At 35.3% G+C, this 21816-nt stretch overlaps 1 protein-coding gene across 1 annotated transcript in view; it reads left to right on the top strand.

Moving 5' to 3' along the window:
• Nucleotides 1–431: 431 nt before the first annotated feature.
• Nucleotides 432–21816, top strand: part of LOC113502038 — a 39603-nt gene continuing 18218 nt past the window's right edge. Inside the window, exons 1-2 of the mRNA XM_026883411.1 lie at nt 432–1042; nt 3424–3728. Of these exons, the coding sequence (XP_026739212.1) occupies nt 3551–3728 (178 nt within the window). The 5' untranslated portion in view covers nt 432–1042; nt 3424–3550. The remainder of the gene's footprint in view (nt 1043–3423; nt 3729–21816) is intronic.

The raw sequence follows: 21816 nt of genomic DNA, 5'->3' as shown, positions 1-21816 counted from the left end.
ATTTTCTTACTTAATCGTTAGCAAAAATGAGTTTCACTTCATCATTACCATATTTTCGTCACCTTTTTAATATCGCCCCTTACTGCTTTGATCAAACAAAAATAGTAAAAAATAGAAGAAGAAATCTCCAGACCAGCGATAGAAGTGGTTGATGTTGACAAGTTTTTTAATATGTCATTAAAGATAATCAATGAAATGCGAAATTATTCTTTTTTAATCAGTTGCGTTCCTCAATGACTCAGCCCAAAACAAAAAGTCAATTAGCTTGTGGTTTGTGTATAAAAATTTAAAAGCCATTCATCATCCATTCCATCTATCTGGATTTGGTTCCTTGAGATTAAATTTGACATAGGTACTTATTTGTAATCTCCATACAACAAAGATTTTGATTTTATATCTGTTATATTTGATTTTATATCTAGGTAATTTATGGTAAGAATGTTAAAAATTGACATAAATATAAATATTTTTGGCTTTTGAAATAAAACATGTTATGATACCGCTGGCTAACAAATCCATCGGATAGAACGCATAGAATGTTCAAATCGGCCAAATCTATTCAAGTTTCAGGATGACATTAACAAGATAACCTCCAGCAGTTATAAAGATGTCCAGTTAATAAATTAATTATTGATTTGTTCATGCACGAGTGTTTATTCCACAGTTGACACCGTTTCCATTGAAGTGCCGAGTACAGTCGGAAGGTTAAGAGCCCGTTATCACCTGTTATCAGGCGTACCTTGTGACGCCCCATTTGTTCGTTTGACCTGACACGAGTTATCAGTACCAGCGCGATAACCAAGCCATCGTCACGGTCTACCTGTGGTACCTTAACAATTGTTTTCTATTACAATTTTGTGAACAAAAAACTCTTGACTTTGGCTTTAAAACATCCCCTTTTTATGTGAAGTGTGTTTAAGAGGTGAGCATGAGTGACAAAGCGATTTTTCTTGTTAAGGTTATGTTTTGAACTTTGACGTTTTGGGAGTTCATCGTTTTAAGTCAAGAGTGAGTTGTGAAAATTTTAATGTTTGACATATAGGTACGTACGTTTTGAAGATAAAGATTCTAGGTATATACATTTGTATATTTAAGTGATTCATTTGACTTTAATTGTGGAATGTTGTTTACGATAATTTTGTTGTATGTATTTTTGTCTCATATTATTTGGAGTTTGTTAACATGTAGGTATATCTATATAGTGTATTAGGAATATAAGACTCTTTTAAGTAGAGATATAAAACTCAGTGTGTTTTGGCAAAGGGCAAAATCTAAACTATTAACAAGAAAAAAAATAATTCATTTTTCTAAATAGAAAAGTTAATATGAGTAATGATTAAACTAACCACTTAATACATCTTATAACTATACAAGTATTTGCTTCAGGTACTTTAGCGATAAATAATAGATAGTTAGTCTTTGATTTATCGTCCCTAGAATATTAAATATCAGAAGTAATAAAACAATAATTACATTTGGACATGCGATTAATTATTTGCGATTTTTGTTGTTGGATGCACGGTATTGAGAAAGACGGACCCAGTTTACAGAGTTTTTTTTTATCATGGAATCTGTTATATGACCTATTTGATGAGATGGCAAACTGCGTGCATGCCATAAAAAAGAGACAGAAGATGCCGTACACCGGGCAGAGTAGAGGAAAAGACGGAAGGACTTTGGTGGCGGATTATAAACCTCTTTTAGAAGGATCTTTGAGAAGCTTTAGGAGAATATATTGAATAACGTAAAATTAAAAGGTAAACAGGGTTAAAAACTTATTTGATTCTACAACATTGAATGTGAAAGTTAAGGGGGAAAAGACGTCGATTTATGAACTTTAGGTATTTAGTTTTATAGATTGTTGTTCATTGAATATGATGCAAGGTAAATAAATATATTAGATTACAGGGAAAATATCAAATCATTTAATTAAATACGGTAACTAAGTTACTGACTATTTACTTAATAGTTTATGTTTAAGACCTAATTCAATGAAAATTTTCTAAGGGTTTTTCTCATAGCAATAAAGCACTGATCGTCGATTATAACACTCATAATACTTTACTATAAGGCACTTAAATATGACCTTTTTTGATATGGAAAATTATTATCAAATCATATGTCGCATATCTATAAAAAATGATCGGACTGAACCAAGAGTAATTTAGACATCATTTAAAAAACTAATGAAGGTACGGAGTCCGTATATCCTGCCATAGTTATCCCAAAGCAGGAGGTTTTTATGATTTACCATCTGAAAAAAAATGTTATTTCGATACATATGAGCGTTAACGAAGATCACAATCGTAGAAAGGACGTTTGGCGAAAGGCTGATATGATTAGTTTGCTTGGTCCACCGCACGCGAATCACACTTTAGCTACCGAAAACTTGTGGAAAAAGGAAGGCTTTAAAGCATAGCGTTATCACAAATTGTAGCCAAGAAAACGTAGAAGAAACCGCGAATATAACTTAGTATGAGACTTATACATAGTTATTTATTTAATAACGGTTTATTGTTTATTAGGATAGGTCGACTAAACCCAAGCAAACTCACCGGAGTCTTTAATCATGGGTGGAAGCTGCAACGGGGATGCGAGTCAAACTTGTGACAAGAACTAGTATGGCAAAGACAATTTTTAAGAAGTTTGATAAGAAATGATTGCATTATTTATTTTGATATGGATAATAAAACATTTCATCCTAAAAGCAATTTCTTGTATTAATAAATAATAAATAAATAATAAATGCGGACAACATCACATACATTGTTCTGAACCCAAAGTAAGTTGCTAAAGCACTCGTGTTATGGAATTCAGATACAACGAAGGTACCACAAACACCCAGACCTGAGACAATGTAGAAATGTGATTTTTTACACCCGGGACCTCAGAGCTAGCGACATCTTGAAACCGGTGCGTACGCCACTCGACCACGGAGGTCGTCAAAATGTGTGTATTGTGACTATTGAATCTCAGAATGATTGATTATTGCAACTGTCGGTCGCATATCATTTAGAACTACACATTATATCACTTAAATTATAATTTACTCTTTACTGTTACCTAGCGGAAGGTTAAAATGATAATATAATGAGTATGCAACTGTATTAGGAGAGATTGTTTGTAAAAAAATATTAATATTTTTTATAAACCATACAAATTATGACCGTTCATGTTATTTATAAATATCGTCTCTCTTAATTGTTTTAATAGATCCCTACAAAAAAGAATAGGAGCATAATAAAAAAAAAGATATGATATTTTGTAGAGAGCTGGAGAGAGAAAGAGATGTATATTCAATAATATAATAAATAGTAAAAAACAAGTAAAAGGGACCGTGTGATGAAAGTTCTTGGACTACAGTGTGAGGGTAGACTAGCTTAAACTTTTAATGTTATTTAACTTATTATTTATCTTTCACAGGTAATTTAACTAGGCAGGATACTTAAATCAAGTGATAAGCAAAAAGTGTAGTGTGAAAATAAACAGTGAAGTGTTGTTTAGTGCTTTTTTTAAAGTGTTGTGTCAAATCCGCCATTGTTAATTCGAAATGGAGGCGGTCCAATCTAAGCTCCAGTCTCCAAAAGTGCAGTGCAGTGAAGTGAATGAAAAGGAAGTGTCAGTGAAGGTCGAGGAGGATGTGGAGGAGGTGGCCAGTAGAGGGAGCCAACGGGAGAACAGGCTGACCAGCATCATCGACCAGCTGAGGTGCCAGAGTGAGATGAAAGGTCAGTGGTTTCTTGCTCTGTTTTTTTCCCACTCCCGCTCTAAGGAACTCGCTTTTGTCGTAAGTAGGACCTAAGTGCAAATTTTGCAAAGGGCTCGAATGCTCGAAAAGAATTGTCGTTTCCAAACTGAATAACTTTAGAAGAAGATGTTTTCTTCTGTAATTTTCTTCAGTCTTGTTTTACTTTCTTATAGTTAGTATGCAATAACTATCAATAATTTGAAATGGCAAATCAAATACCAATTAACACGTGTATTCCAGAAATCTACTTAATAAGTAATTTTGATTTATACAAAGAATAATTGATTAAAGTTCTATTAGGTTACATCTCAGTCTATCATCACCTAAAAAATACACCAGCAAGATGATATATCCTTGATTTAACGCCACGTTACACAATTACCTAACAAATCCATCAGAGTTAACCACATCAACAGAAGTCCAAGAGATTAATGTTCCTTTTTAAATAACAATCATTCAGAGAACTCTACATAAACTAAGAGAGTTCTTGGAGCGTGACAGAAACAAAACTAACCTTTACCCGATGTTATCGTTCATGTAAATCGGTTAGATTTATAAAAGTAATTACACAGACAAAGGGCACGTGGAGGTACCGCTTGGTACAATTAGTGGCAACGGCGGTATACACCTTAAATCTCGCCAACAATGGAACAGATCGCTGATAGCGTATCGCCACATCTGTGTTGGAAACTGCCCTGAATTAGTTTGTTTAAGGCACCGCTCGCGATTTTATTTGCAAGCTCTGATTATGATACGGGCTGTGCTGGCTGGTGTCTTGGATGATTTTTACTATTTTTCCCAAAACATGCAAGATTTTTTTGTAAGATTTATCAGATTTGGTCTAGATTATTTTAAACCTCGTCGGTTTATCATGACATTTTCCCATCTCTTTAAAATCAAATTTGTAAATTGTGAATTGTCTCTCTATACTTATACATCTTCATTACACCATTGATCATAACTCTACAATGTCTCATATAAACTGAATAACAGACAAAATTACAAATACGGAACTGTTACAAAACCAAACAATTTACATACAGTATACTTAGGTACTGCCACGAGACTAAATCTCCAAAGATTACAGCTCTACATTTTGTATAACCCTCATGAATCAAGGAACAAACTGCGCCAGTATCTAGACTCTACCATTAGGTAATCTGCATTCTAATGCTACCTATCCGTGTATTTTCTAGTACTGAGATTGTGGCAGACGTCGTCTCTTTAACTAACGTTAAAGTGTAACACGCCGCGCGTGTCAGGAATAGGGCTGGCACTTGTTCACCGGAGATTGTGAAATGTAGAGTTTGTTGGGTCGTGATAATTAACTGTTGGAAAGCTACGAGTATCTCATAATTGGTGTGTTTTAATGTAGTGTTAATATTTTTTTACGAACTAAGATTAGACTACGTTTATAGAGCATTTTAAATTGAATTTGTCATGAGGCTGTTTTGATACTATACAAAATTTTCGGTAGATCAAAATATCGCGCTAATATTAAACTTAGTCAATAAGATAAGAGCGCTTCAATTAATTCAGATGTATGCGAAAGTAAACATAACTTATGAATTATGTTTACAAGTCTATTTCAATATACATTAATGCAGTGTATTAATATATAAAAATGGTTCAAGATCCTATTGTAGCCCAGTTTTATTAAAAAAAATAGCTTTGTATAATTCAATAAACGCATATTAATATTCAGGAACTTTGAAATGCAAGTAACCGTAAAAGCACGAAAGTTACATAACAAGAAAAAGTTTTAATAACATGTAAAAAGTTTAAAATATTCAAGCTCCATGCGACAACCCTGTGTCATGCACCTGTGCGTCAGCGCAGTGCTGCCACCGGCGCGCGCGCAATGCCGCTGAACTAATCAGTGCAATCATCTCGCCAGCTCTATTAATGATCATTTGTCTAGTTTTTTGTCTTTACGGAATGTAATTTGCCGAATAATTTGATGTTTTATTAAGTTATTTGTGCAATTGTAAGTGGTACATAATTTATTCAAACTGTACCGTTGTTATGGAGAAGAATGAAAAGAAAAAAGATTGTAGCAAGTTGCAAACTTCTTTTACAATGAGCTAACGGTGGGTTTATATAATTTTAATAAACATTATTCATTATTTAAATAAATTTTATCTCTATCAAGCGCAATATTCTCCTTAAAAATCCTCTCAGACTTTCACATAAAACGGTTTAAAACAGAAGCAGTATCGTAAGTCGGCCTAAATTAATCCATCGGTTAGGGGTCGTTTAGTTAATGAATGAATAAATCGCCGTCACCCCCCCTGCCCGCCCCGCCGAACCCCCCAGACCAGATAACGTTAATCGGCACACTCGATTTATGTACCTTCCGCGCTGAAATACGGCAAATGGTAGTCAACTACGACCACATCTTGAAAAAATCCCACTCACATCATACTCACACGAAATTAAACTAAATCTTCAGTGCTACAGGGTTGGTTTTCCGCTGGAGGGTTGTTTGGCGATAATTTCTATCGGTCGTGAGCAAATATAGAGAGCAAGCGCAGTGATGTATAGATGGCGCGCGCGCACTGCTATCGCCGGCGTAAAGCGACCACAGACTATACAGGATACAGATGACATCGTCACACAATTTTTTTATTAAACTCTTGTCTCTTTTGTTACTCCTGAATATAGTACAATACTTCCTCTTTATTCTCTCGATGTAAAAATTGGTTGTCCTGTCTTTAATATTCGCCAAATCACGTCAATCAATTTAACTTTAAAAAACCAAGAGAAAGTCTTAAATATAATGCGTGAAAACAAAATATGTTGAGCATTTTTATCCAATCATTATGAGTTTAGTAAGTTTATTCGTACATAAACAAATGATAACATAATTTTTCCAACATACCCAAATCCGAATTAGTCAATGAGGTTTGCGATAGTATCAAAAACGATAAGGCTTAGATAACATTATTCTGTTTTACAAATTAGTGATTAATTATTCAATTACTTATGTTATTTATTTAAATAAACTTTTTTTGCAGACTTATAATTCCAGCTCAGATATACCAAGGGCTGTGCATTAGCACTTATATCCTTCTCTAAGATATATAACATTTGGTCCACTACCTTCCTTGCCCAGTGAGACCAACCAACCCTTTTCAGGGTACAAGACAATAGACAATCAATAACATTTTAATACAGTTATACCTTCGTACAAAGACTGTCCTTACCTCGTTATTTCAAGTCCAAGAAATCAGTATAAATCGTGATAGGTTCCCGATAACGGCTGTAGTGTTATGCTCTTTCCGTGACGATAAGTTATCAATACGTTTGACGTAGTCGCAGCAACGCCCGATTGTAATGTCATGCTGTTTTAAGATGTCTAGATTTTTTATGCATTTTTAGTTTTTATGGGTTCGTTTGATTCTTTGTCCTGTCCCTGGGCAAATTCTAGACACCGCATTTCAAGCTTTACTGTCATCGTTTCAGCTCTCAAATAAATATACGAGATGCAGTGCTTGGAGATTTTTCCTTTCTTCAGCGCGAGCGAAATCGACTTACATAGTTTGACACTTATTAGTTTTCCAAAATTTTCCCTTACTAAGAAAATTTCTTAAGCCGAATTTGAACGTGATATTCTGTTTGCCAAACTAGATAAGTTTTCTCGTTACCTCATTAAAATTAGTGAAGGTGATCCACTTTTAAAGATCGAAATCTGCTTGTAATCCCAATTAACACGCGTTACATAATTGGTGTTAATTAGAAACAACTGAGTAATAATTGGCTCCACATTTAAACACCTTGTTGGTCTCGTGGTCATAAAAACACCTTAACCATATGAGCTATTTCAATGAATTTTTCATTGGGTTGAAATTTCAGTAAATATCTTTCAAGATATCCCCGTCATACCTGATCGTTAATCACTTATACACATAATATACACAAACCCTAACGAAATCCCTCGAACTCAACATTTATAAGCGAATCCTGAAAATAGCAAAGCAGCATTTTAACGCGTCTGCACTAAAATGTTGCTAATCTTTGTCGTAGGTCGCGTGCGCTTGCGCCGTTACCGCGCCGCCTGCAAATTTATAATGATCGATATTCGCTTCGTCCGAATGGACCTTGCTCTGGTTACGCGGGTCGCGGCCTAAGTTGCTATATTCAATGTAAATTCTTTTGTTTAATATACCGTGCTGGAAAATTGAATTGTTGACTATAAAAAAATATTAAAAAAATGTTGGAATATTGATTTCAAATAGAGCATCTAGGTACTTACAAGAATATAGTTTTATATATCGTAATTGAAATAGGCTGTGTTTTAATCAGTCTGTTTGAGTACAGTAGAATATAGGTTTGTGCCACCATAATGCTCATCATACACAAGTCATAATTTTAGTGTCAAATAACTGTTATAAATACCTTCGTTCTGTTCTTTGTTCGTTTTTAGTTAAGATAATTTAGTTGACCACTTAAATGTTTATCATTTACTATTTATACACGGATTTATGAGTATCGATAGTTGATTTAATTGAAAGGTCCTTGCTTTGCTCTTGACGAGGTTTGATTAGATATAAGATTTGATATCAACAAATAGGAGAGTGCACTTTTACACCGCATTTAATATTAGTCCTAATTTTCTTTTTTGTTAATTCTAGGAGAATTAACTAAGTTTGAAAAGTAATGATCAAAATATTGATCAAGTTAGGCACATAATACGAAAAGTAAAAAAATAATGCTATAAGATTGGTCGCCTGTCAAATATATGACAGTTCCAACCGTTCGTTCATATATAATTGATAAATATATCTTTGAAAAAGTTTCCATTAGGTGCAAACAAGAGAAAGGCAAAATAGGAAGCTGACCTTTTATAGAAATTTCAGAACATATAAATAAATGTTTTTGGAAAGTGGAACAGTCAAAGATTTGAGTTCGGTATCGCATAAAATCATTGATAAGAATTTTAACAAGATTAAAATTAATAAATAGAAAGGGAAATTACATTTATCACCAAACCGTTTTATTTTCGGTTTCTTACGCAAATTACTTTAACTTTTTTTAAGACATTTTCATGATCTCGCTGTATTTGTGAAAGTGTGTTTTGTTACGTAAAGTTGAAAAATGATTAAACTGAAGTTTTATTACATCGGTAACGAATTGTAACAAGGCGTATGAGTTAGTGTTAATCAGTGCGCGGAAATCCTTCTGAGATGGTCTAATTATTCATTGTTAGGGTTGCCAAAGCCTGCGAGGTCAATAGCGTTTGCCTTAAAAATAATTGAATACGAAAATGTTTACATTGAAAATTCTGAATCATGAAATCTCATGTACATGGTTTGGGCAAAATGCAGTAGTCTACCCGTTTTACCTCAATTAAATATTGAATCTGTTACAAAAGCAAATATTGAGTTTGCTGGAGAAAGTAGAGTGAAAAACCAAGTACTTCATTATAAAAAAATAATAATCTAGCGTTAATCCCAACATAAATGCTAACAAAATGACGTCCGGTTTTATACACTTTGAATACTTACACTTAACAAGGGTTATAAAGGACAAATGCATTTAGTAGACAACCCTATACATATTGTGCTATCTTGAAGATCTTTACTTAAGTAAATTAATTTACCTCACCTCATACGATGAGTGAGATCCAACGATAATAATTTCATTATGAACCACCAAGTTATTGTAGCAAAAAGTGTTCGCTGCATTAACTACTTCAGTGCTAAGATGTATTATGGGTATAGGTGTAAATAACGAGATCATTTACTTAGAAGTGCTTTGCTTATAGTGCGAAAGTAGATACTGGAAGTACAAAAATGTTTCAGGCTTCATCATCATCATCATCATCAGCCTATCGCAGTCCACTGCTGGACATAGGCCTCTTCAAGTGCACGCCACTGAGATCGACTGTTTCTGGCTTAATTTCTTCTTATTAGCAGGCCAATGAGTATAGAATTAATTCACGAGGAGAAATAATTACCAATAAAGATCACTTTTGAACGTCGAAGATTTCTTTTACAATGACCAACAAAACCCACTAATTTCATACTAAATTTCTTAAACACAACATTTAAGACGAAGACTATGGAAATTAAAATTGAAACAATAATTGAATATGCAAGAAAGTCACCGAAACATAAAAGAAAATCTGCAATATACACAAAGCTGTGGTTTATACTAGAAACTCTCACGAAACTTACAGATGTATATAAAAATTAGCTGTTCCGGCGAATGTACATTATTGCCGCATAATACTCGTAGCAGTCATATCAGTCTAGTACATAAAAAAATGAGTTTCGACATCCCTTATCACTAAAGGTTATAAAAAATAGAAACTTATCGATTCTCAGATATGAAATTACATTTAAAATTTTATACAAATCGGTCAAGCCGTTTCGGAGGAGTATGGTGACTAACAATGTGACTCGAGAATTTTATGTATAAGTTATTTCAATAACACTCAGTAATCAGTGCGCTAACACTCGTTAAGTCCATCCTGTGAGGGCCTAGATCAACACCTCTCGTTAGGCGATAGGGTCAAGAGCAGGCTCTACAGACTTAACAAGGTCCCTGATGTCTGAAGTCTGATGTACAACATAAATATTTTAATAAATAATTTATTGTGGATGTGGATAATTGTACGAATTTATTTATTGTTGGTTTTTAAATGTGCTGGGTAATTTTTTGAAATTTATTTTTCTTCTTACAATTTTGGATACAATTTAATACGCATATTGAATGGAAACTATTGAATAGAATCTTTCACACAATCTGCATAAAATATCTACAAGAGAACTGATAGACACTCATTACATAATTGATAATGACTTACTTATAAAAACTCACAAAAAATCGTATCGTGCTCAGCAGACAAATATTGTTCTGGATCGAGTCCACAACCTACCTAGCATGCTAGTCCTGGCCACTAATCGCTAGACCGGCTGGTCAGTCAAATGGTCCTCTCTTACGCAGCCAGGATAATGATGATGATAAGTGATTACAACGATACTGCTTCATCAAGTCCCATATAATTTCTACCGATGATTTAAAACCAAGTATGTCATCCTCAATCCACCCCTCGCGCGTAATGACGTCTGCGGCGCGTGCGCAGATGACACATGTAGCAGAAAGCGTGACCACGTTACAATTAGCCGTATCTCCCGGCGAGGTGTCTGCGTGCCATCTTGATACGCGAGGTGAAATGCTATCGTTTGTATTGCACACAATAGACTAAAGGCACGTGTATGTGGATTAGAGGAAAATTGTTACGAATTATTTTTCAACTTCCCTGATCATAGATAGGAGAAAGCGGAAAGATTTTTGTTGAAAGCTTAAGTGGGAATATGAATTGACCTGACTGCCAGAATATTCTAGTTAGCTGATCCGCTCAACTAGTCAAGTGATTCACTTTATTGTAGTCTGAGAATTACGTAAACATTTGAGGTAAAAACAATTCAGTCCAATTGCTTTGCATACTTTTGCAAAAATTCAAAATGTGATAGAGACTGGGTAAAGGTATGGTACACCAATAAGAAAAGTAAATTTGTCCAATTTCCATTTATTATAAAATTCCCTCCTTTCGTCATCTGAATAAACTCCTCCAGTGACATAATAAAGGAAATTTTCAATAAAACCTCATTTGGTATGTGAACAGTGGCTTACCAAAGCCGCAGCCAGCGCTTGCCTTATCTGTACACTTTGTTTATTGTGCGGTCGCGGTTACGGAGCTGAGAGCACCAAAACGACGAACACTATCGGCACTCCTATGTCACTAACTTTATCAGTCTATTATAAGTTTACGCTACTGCCTTATACGGGAACAGTAGGGTAGTTAGAATCGCAATACAAGATAGAGGGATAGATAGATGATAAATCTTTAATGATACATACAAATTCGTCAAGTTTTTGCAACAAAACTTACAACGCTATGGGTATATTTTATCTAATGTTATGATGATTCAAATTCCATTTGTTCCAATTCCACTCGGCAGTTTATTCGCTCTCTAAGAAAACTCACTTTAGGCCAAAACGACATAACGTGACGAGCTCAATTCCTTCTCGCAAAACTGGCCTGGTTAGCCTCTATCCCCATAGAGACCTTTGCCCTGTATTCTAAAGAAAGTGCAAATATCAGTAAACCTCTCCAAACCAGGATCCACACCTGAAAAACATCGTCATTAACTTAACCTCCAGCTTCTGCTTACCCTCTAAAGACCACTCCGTGATATCCTGTTATTATGTCGCAGTTCCGGTCTACCAGCGCCAGATACAACTTGGTCGATGAAGCGTCAACAGTTTTTATCCATATTCATAATGATTGCACGTTACGCTGCATCCAGTACTGTTATGGCGGGTCGTATTGGTTTGTGAATGAGAGCGTGCGTCTTTTTTAGAGCAATCGTTCGTATGATTCTGTCTAAGTAGCAGTAGGGTGGAGTTGAGAGAAAATTGTTTTGCTTTGTTTTTAGAAGTAGGTTCGTTGATTTTTTGGTTGTATAATATATTTAGATTATTGTGCTTTGTGACTAAAATAGCAACGTAATAGCAGAGTAAGGCTACTATGGGGAATGAGGTTTTCTGAAGAGAAAAATAAGAATGCAAGGAGCTAGTACTGGATGGCGCCGACGGCCCAGCAAGCGCTGGCGGGTTTCGAGGTGATACGGGATATAGAGATTTATTAGACGTCGTTGTCTACCATTAGTTTAGTCTACGAAAAAAATGCGATTATGCTCAAATTTTCACATTAAGCTATTTTTTTATAACGCAATTAAAATATTTAGTTCGTTGATCATGCTAAACCTACTGTATTAGGTAACTGAAATTGAGAAAAAGTCGTAAGTTAGTTTAATTTTTAAGAAAGAACAATTTCGGGGCTTTGCACCCATTTACGTGAGCGAAATTGCGGGCAAAACCAGGTGTCCTCAAATGAAATATCTTGATATCAATTCGTAAACACTCATGTATGTAAAGTAATCAATCAAATGTAAATCAGTCTTCCTCATTCACGTGTCTTTCATTAAACATGAATATCAATATTCATGTAAATTATCGCCATTTTAATCCGCTACATATTCATACTACTCCCATATGAATACCTAATACATGCAGATTATAGTTCTTACTCTGGTTCCCCTTCAACGTTTTAGTATAATTTCTTTCAAATATTAATACTACCGTCTGCAAAGCATCTTGTGGCAGTTGTGGAAGAGAGGTGCTGCTTTAAGAAGTGGTAGGTCATTCGTTCTAAGACACGAATATTGAAACTTTGAGATTTTCTCAAATTTTATGGCTTGTATCTATTTTACAGGGATAGATATGGCATGAAGTTTAACAGATATTTAAATTAAGCTTTTTTTAAATATTTATTTATAGTTAAGGGGTTTTTATCCACACGGATACAAATTAAGCTTGAATTTTAAGCCAAACTCAACCTAAGCAACTAAATAGATCTATTCTATTAACCTTAGGATTTTCTTAAATGCTTATCGCTACATAGTGAGTCTTAGGTCAGCTGGTCTCGCTCGCTATTGCGTACCCGCGTGTCTGCTTGAACACATAATTTATTTTCTTATTGTTTAACCGAGTACACTCAAACTGAAAAAAAAAACATCTACACTTCATTGATTATTTATTACATTAAGTTTCGGTTTAAGTATAAATAATGACCTCAGTATTAGACATAGCCTCTAAGAGTCTTAGCAACATTAAACCCAGTAGTACTTCAGCCTTCAACAACTGCACTACAAAGTAAACCCTACATGAAACAACTGACTACTAAGCATTGATTACGAATGCCAAACAAAATTTACGATCTGCTAACCGTCTTGATACTCCATGAGTAAAAGCTTACATTCCTAGTGCGGTGCCACGACAATGCGACTGTCATCGGTCGATATATTACACTCGCTACCGGCTCGGCACGCGGCTAATATTTTATATGGGCGGTCTTCATTGCGATCGGGACCTGTTGATCTAGGGATGTGATCGTTGTCGATAAAATGTTTAATTGTTTGTGGGGTTGTTTTGTTGGAGTTTATTGGTGTGTTGATGTTAATGGTTTTGGAAGTACAATTGTTTACTTTACCGTGATTTTGAATTTATTGGTTTATGATGCTATGAACATTATTTTTCCGTCCTCCTGTTTACATCATCGTATTTTGTCTCTTAAAAAAAGATAAAACATTCACATCACACAACACATCATTTTTTTACACACACAAATACGTCTCTAACATCGCATTTTGAAAGTCTGCTGTCAAATAGAACTTGCCGTCAAGCCCGACTTTGTAACTTTTGTCATTTTTACATCAAAATCGACATCCAACTCCCCATCCCTACAGGTCGAGTGAAAGAGGCGTGCACTGGTTGCTCTCATTAATCTTTCATTTCTACGTTATATTATTAGAGGAACGGGTTTGCACGGATGCTGCGGCACTGCGGGAGGACGGTGCGGGGTGTACGGGAGGGGGGGGGGCGTGAACCCGAGTGAACCCTCGGTAGCACCTGCCGCGTCCGGTCGGCCAGCTCCACGCAGCTCTAAGGATGCCAGGAAAACATTCTGCCGCTGTAAATTGTCTGGAGCCAAGGTTATGGGAAAATGTCGTTGTTTTATTTTTGGTGATGTAGGAATAGAAAGTGAACGTCCTTTATTTTTGTGGCCTTGAAGAGATTTGGATAGGGATGTTTTTATTGTTTACTTGACTCGTCCTTCAATGACATAAAGTTTTGTTGTCAATACATCTTGCAGTTTGGTTGTTACTTAGCAAACTGTGACTTCCAGAAACTAAATTAAAAAACATGCTTTAATTCGCCTAGAAAAAAGCCTATCCTTTCTATATCAAATAAAAAGATTCCAACTGGCTATTAATTCACTTTTTAAAACAATGACACATCAATTTTTTCCTAAACATTTTGACACTTGCAAAACAACATCGGTATGCGGATCCATGGGAAGAGGCCAAACGTTATTCAACTATGCTAAGACACTGTTTTCAAACAAAGATGAAATACCGGTGTCAAGTATCAATATTGTTTTTGGTGTTTTACACACAAATGAAGAGTCGGAAGTCTTTTCGAACTGTGCTTCTTATTTTCTATTTGGTTTTATTAGTTCCTCGTTTAGTTCTTACTATTGTGACATTGTTACTTTTTTTTTGAGATCGCGCCGTGGTCAGATCTGGGCGCTATTTTTAATCAATTAGAAGTCAATTTTGTGAGTGAAGTTTTCAATATTGATTTCAGTTTTCGGAATTGTTATAATTATAAAGAAAAAACATAAAACTTATTTTAAAAGGAAGACAAAATGTTCCACATCTGTGCTATTTTAAAAACAGACACACAATTATTTATATAATAAACTAATTCCAGACCAAAAAGAGAAGTACAATATCTAAAATATAATATTCCACGTATACACTACAAACTACGTCTAAAATATTTAACTGAACCCGTCTAAATAGTTTTCGACAACCCTACTTAACTTCGGAGGTCGTAAAAGGTGACTTTTTAATGTCTGTCACAATATTAAATCGTATCCCTTGCGTATAGTTTAGGCCCGGCCCGTTTCGGCTGTTCGATTGTGTGGTTATAAGAACGGGATTTAAATTATGACAGGCTTTGTTTATGACTATTTTTGACGGCAAGGTTAGCCGAGTGGTCGAGGTTAGCAAGCCAAACCCACAGTGAACGACGAATCGCGAGTTCGGTCCCCGCGTAGGACAAGCACTTGTGTGATCCACGAATGCTTGTCCTGAGTCTTTGTGCGCGTGACATGAATTTTTCTGAAACCTCCCGCCATACAATAATTCCTTACAGGGGGCGTTGTATTTTTCTGTTAATCTGCTGTAGGTACTTGAAACAGACGTGAATCGAAACGTGCGTACATGCCCTAAGCCAATGGTCCACTACGGTTCATAAAACTCACACTTAATCAATCTACTATCAAATGATGAATATTCAGTCCAGTATTTCAAGAGCCATGTTCAGTATAAGACGTTTATGAGCCAATATGATATGATCATCTCGGGGTATGCGACTATCGGGTTCCGTAGTTACGAGTTGTCGCGATAGCCCGGATAGGACTTAATGTAAGCAATATTTTACGAGTATGTTGGTCATACTTATCTTGATAACATGAATCTTTGCCAAGCCCGGTAGGCGTAAGCAAAAACAACAGAGCTAGGTTGCCGGGATAAGGGTTCGGATGCTGGTTATATTGTTGAGGTAAAATTTTAGAATGTTGGAGAGCTCGAAAATTATTTTTGGGATTCGGTGGCCAAAGGTTGACGGAATCATATTACTAAGCCGCTGGCTATCCGTTTGTCAGTCTATCCGTCAGTATTTGACAAGGCCGTATCGGTTAAAACGTCATAGCAAGAGAGTTGTGATTTTGCACAGATAATGTGTTTTTGTTGCAATAATAATAAAATGCATAACCCGTTCGGAAGTATCGCAAGTTTTGTCGCGAGCCTGACTCGCACTTGACCGGTTGTTTTCTCTTAATTGGTCTAGTTTTGACAAAATTTTTTTGTTCGAAAATACTTGTCACAAACAGGATTTCAATGTCTAATTTCGTCCTTGAAAACAAGGGTCTACGACAAAATAACACATTTTAACTTTTTGGAGAAGGCAACACATCATTGTTACTTACTTTTATAATCCAGTACTGGGTTTAGATAAAACTTTTTTTTATGCCATAACAGAGGCTACACAGCCTCTGTTATGGCATAAAAAGAAGTTGTGAAGAGTAGGCTAGTTTTGAAAGTTTCCGAGGTCTGATAGTTACAAACAGTTTAAATGTCAAAGTACACCGGCGTATATTGATTTCCTATGATTTGAATGAACTGGCCAATAAATTGTGAGGGTAAGGCCTGGGGCAAGCTCGTTCTAAACGCATGCGAGGGAATGTCGTGTTCTCCTTTCCAAAGTTTCTTGCAGAGAATGTGGCTGAAAATATTCATCTACTATTTCTGTGTCCTTTAAGAGGTTAAAAGGAAAACAAGGAACTCCTATTTATGTTCTCATGGTAATTGAAGAGGAGTTTTGAAAATGGTCAAAGTCGGACCATTTTTCAAGCGTTTAGGCGAACCCAAAGTCTTTAAAAAATTGACTTCCGAAAAAGAAGTTTTCCTTTTGAACAAATAAAGGTGCACTATACTTTTTGAAGTTCTATTTATAGAAATCTGTGTTACCAATTATTTAAACTACAATCTTTAAACTGATTTATCCCGTATGTAGAGTTTTCATAAAAGTACCACCTTACCAATGGTCATTATATTCCAAGACCTGTGCAAGGGTGACCACGCCTTGTTGAGTAAAATCTATCTATCCAATTTGTATATTTCGTCCTTTTTCAAGCTTTAATTGCTAAAGTGACACAGCATTACATTTTGTTGCATAGAAAGTTTTGTTTTTTACTAGAACCGACATCCGCAACATCCATTCCAAAATCATCATTATCATCCTAGTCTTTTTCCAACTATGTTGGTTCGGCTTTCAGTCTAACCGGATGCAGCTAAGTACTAGTGTTTTTACAAGGAGCGATTGCCTAACTGACCTTCTCAATCCAGTTGCCTGGCAACACGATATCCCTTAGACAGACAGGTTGTCAGACGTTCTAGTTTCTGCATACCCGTAACATTTGTCAAAGTTATATAAATAACAGCTGGGATCCACAATTTTCATTGCCTTTGGAAACACTTACCTATTTCAAAAGTTAGTTTCATATTTTTTTGGGTCCTGAAACATCCCAAATCATATACCCCACACCCATATCGTAAGTGTTGAAGCATTCACCAATTACTGGGTGTGAAGGCTAGCTGATGATAATTGAATGTATGCTTTATGGTGCCAAGACACCGCGAGCGGTCGGCTGTGAATACGCCTACTGTACTCTTTATATACGGTACAGCAATTGGAATATCAATTTTATATTTATTTTCTTCTCAGCTATTCTTGGAGGGTCAGGTAAATAGTTTATTTTTATTGTGTGGTTGTTAGTTTGTGGTATGTATAGATGATTGCTGATTATTGACTGACGATTTGAACAAGTGAGCTCAAATGTTTTATACCAGTTCAGGTTTATTTTTTTAAGTTATCTGGTTATCGGTAGAGCTTGGATGGGAAACACATGAAACTTAGGCTTAATTGGATAATTGGAGTAACAAATTGTTAGCCCAAAAATAAACATGTCATTGATTAAAGAATGAAGAATGACGTAGAAAAAGGCGGATGTGTGAAATTCTAAGATATAGCTGACAAAGAGTGACGCAAGATTAAAGGGAAGACAAATAGTAGTAATTTAAAATCAAGGACATTGCTCGGATAGTATCACCACATTTTTCTACTTAGGCTTTCTGAACTTCGTGATCACGAGTAAATAAAAACTCGAATCCCAAAACCAAATAATGCCGACAAATAACATTCAGGAATTCACAACAAACGAAACTCGTAGTATAACAGATTATCTTGTTCACAGAATTAACATATAATAAATGCGTTTATTCGCAATCCCCCCGAAGCTACGCACTGAGCGCTGACCCAGGACTTTCGTTACCTACGAATTGCAAATTGCATTGCGTGCTTCGAGAAAATGCTTATGTTCCTACCTACTTACTATTTATGACCTGTATTGGTTTATGGCAATGGTAAAGTTTTGGTAGGTGTGAAAGGGAGTATGTTCTGCTTCAACTGTTGTGATAGAGGACAAAATTAAGATTTGTCATTATTGCAGGTATGGGAAGGGCTGATTTTTCGTTTTAGGACATATTTTTTTTAAATTAGGCTGTATAATTAATGTTATCTTATGATTACCAGGGTTTGTAGACAAGCTAATTCGTAAAAACGCTAACGCAAAAGAATCGCTTAAAGGTATGAACTGACTATTTAAAGTCGCATCACGTGTGGGACAGATTTTATCACAATATGAAATTTTCTAGTCCCTCAACGATTTAATCAGTATAAGTTAGTTTTCCCAAGGTTTTATCATAATCAACTCCCTGACCCCATTTTCTAGTCTGTCAATGATTTAATCAGTGTAAGTTAGTCTTTCCTCAAGTTTTTTCCGAATCTACCTAATTCTGCGGGATATCGTTTATTGCATGGATCGACTGTGTATCCGGTCTTTACCTATTGGAAAGTCATTCGAAAGCAATGATCATAAAAATTACAAATCAAGTCATTATAATATGATTGAAATTAATAACTCGCAACAACATATTTACAAATGAAACTATCTTCCCAGTTATCTTTAACAAAAAATCTTACTTTTCAAACAAACATCCCCGTTACAAACAATAAAGAAATCTAATGTAATAATACTGTTACCGTGGAAGCGGCGCGCGGCGGAGCGGCGCGTGCGCAGACAATTGCATGCACTAACAACCTTTGCACTGGCAACTACTTTTATTGGATGTAATAATTAGTTTTATTGTTAGCTTGTTTGTTTGCTTGTCTGTTATTCTGATTTGTTTCTTTTTAAATTGCTTCTCACATTTGATTTAATGTTAATGTTTTTGATGACGTTACTCATAAATAAAATATAACTGTTTTATGGTTTTGTTAATTGACTAGCTGTTGCCAGCGGCTCTGACCGCTTTAGATCGATAATTATCCTACAGGAACATATTCGGATAAAACTATTCTATGTATTAATCCAAGGCTATCAACTATCCGTGTATTATAATGTCGTGCCAATGCGTCCGTGATGATTAGGCGAAGAATAGAGTGATCTGGTACAAAAAGGAGTATGCGTTTTCCCAGAAAATATGAATGCAAAATGATTCAATTTGTATGAGAAATCAGACAAACGAAATTATTCTGTAGACCATATGTATTTCATTGCACATATCGTTTATAAACTTTAGTAATTCATGTCGAACATTTATATTAATTATAGTCTACAATTATCCGTATAACAGTTGTGCTGTAACCACATTATCTAAAGAATTAACAAGTGTTAGTGACTTTTATTTATAGAATCAATTATTAATAACTAAACCTAATATGTAGATTCCTAATCTTGAATTCAGTAAGTCAATGTTCAAGAGCTGTTCATTCATTGAAACATTTATATTTCCTTCCGATCATCAAAATAAGTTGCCAACACCTGCCTAACTTGTAAAATCTAGATTCCTACGACTCGTAACCGTTGTTGGTGGTTCGAAACAGCATGCAAACAGATCTCAATCTAGCTATAAAGCATACACAATGAGTGTAATAAGTCTGTAATAACTGTTGCTCATTGTGAGACCAATTCATCAATCCTTTTAGTGAAACATTATTTCTGCATTTATGTTTTTTTTTAGAGTTCAGTTTGAAGAGTTTCAATAATATTAATGATTGTGTTTCTAATGCGATGTCTATGTCTTCTTTTTTATGCATTGGAGGATTTTAAACTATATTTTCAGATTTCGCGATTTTATGTCGTAAAAATAGTTTGCAGGTTTGATTAGGTATCTTGTGTTGTACATGTTTTTCCAAATATTCAATTCAATTTGGACGACCTCCGTGGTCGAGTGGCGTACGCACCGGTTTCAAGGTGTCGCTAGCTCTGAGGTCCCGGGTTCGATCCCCGGTCGGGTCAATGTAAAAATTCTTATTTCGACATTGTCTCGGGTTTGGGTGTTTGTGGTACCTTCGTTGTATCTGAATTCCATAACACAAGTGCTTTAGCAACTTACTTTGGGTTCAGATCAATGTATGTGATGTTGTCCGCATTTATTTATTTATATTTATTTATTTATAATTTTTACTATATTTTAAGTATTCTAAAAAGTAATGAATCGTATTTATAGATAAAGGCAAAAACACACGATTGGAAAACGCCTCCCAAGGTGTAATAAAAAAAAAAGAATAAATTCATTTTTAATATACCTTAATTATCCTTGGTGAGTTATCAAAAAACACTCCAGATAAATGCATTATAAGATACGGAACCATGCACATTGTTATAAGTATATTAGGTTCGTCGTAAAAACCGCCTGATAAGAATGTGGACGCCGACACGCTCTTCGAACAGAAATGTGAATGAATGGTGTTGATAGCACATTATAATGTCTCACCTAACGCCGTGTGTCTTAACCAATGTATAAAATTCTTGTGTCACGACATTTACAAAAACTGAAAATATATGATTTAAAAGTAGCACTCACGCATTAAGGATATTATTCCTCGCATCAGGCAGGGTTTGAAGTCACTTGCAGACTTAAAAAAAACCATCGCGGATCACTGAAATGCTGGTACTGCGGGGATCGAACCCGCGATACATGGCGCTCAGTGGATTTTTGGCGTGGTGTTCTTAACCACTCGGCTTTCTACTTAGGAAATTTTAATAGAGTGTTACGGATAATAATTTTAATTCTGGTAAGCGTTTGCATTAACTATTAGGATATGGTTATTAAAAGCACTCAGATGAAAAATAGAATTTTATCCATCAGAATTACGTTAAAAATTGTAGATATAGATACTAGTGTTGTTCACGGATTGTGGGTTGTAGCTGTAGAATTATTATCTACCCATAAAGAAGTCAGATAAAAATTGCGTCTGCATCTTCGAACTTATTCGAAATTACTCTAGTATTCTGTTCAATACTGCATTTTACCTTTCGGGCTGCACAATTTGCAACAAAATACCTCTATGAAATACTCGTACGATTTTTTTAATAAATTCCATGAAAAAGGATGTAATAGTTAATTACATGGCTGCATGGCAACGCAATTCAATTGTTTCAGAGTAATATTGTTTTTCTAAGTGACCTTTAGCAACCATCAATCTAACCCTTTTTCTCCCATAATGCACATTCCCCTTACGTTAAGCAAAAAATTCATCGCTTTACGAACTTTGGCTGCATAGAATTCTAATAGACTAAGTTAACCATGCGGCATTACCCGTCTTTTTGAATCGTAACCTACTGTGGAAGCCGAAGTAAGGGGCATTGGTTTAGCAACTTAGTCGCGAAAAAGTTTATCAATAGACAAACAGCGAGCAGAGAAACGGACGATTTTAATAAGGCATAAAAAATGTGTTCCTATAGATGGATTATGAAATCTTCCGAATTAAAAAGGAGGTGACCTTTGAGGTGACATCATGCT

The sequence above is a fragment of the Trichoplusia ni genome, chromosome 16 (genome assembly GCF_003590095.1).
Source record: "Trichoplusia ni isolate ovarian cell line Hi5 chromosome 16, tn1, whole genome shotgun sequence".
Taxonomy (NCBI): domain Eukaryota; kingdom Metazoa; phylum Arthropoda; class Insecta; order Lepidoptera; family Noctuidae; genus Trichoplusia; species Trichoplusia ni.
The sequence above is the reverse complement of the archived record's forward strand: the minus strand, read 5'-3'. Positions and strand labels throughout refer to the sequence as shown.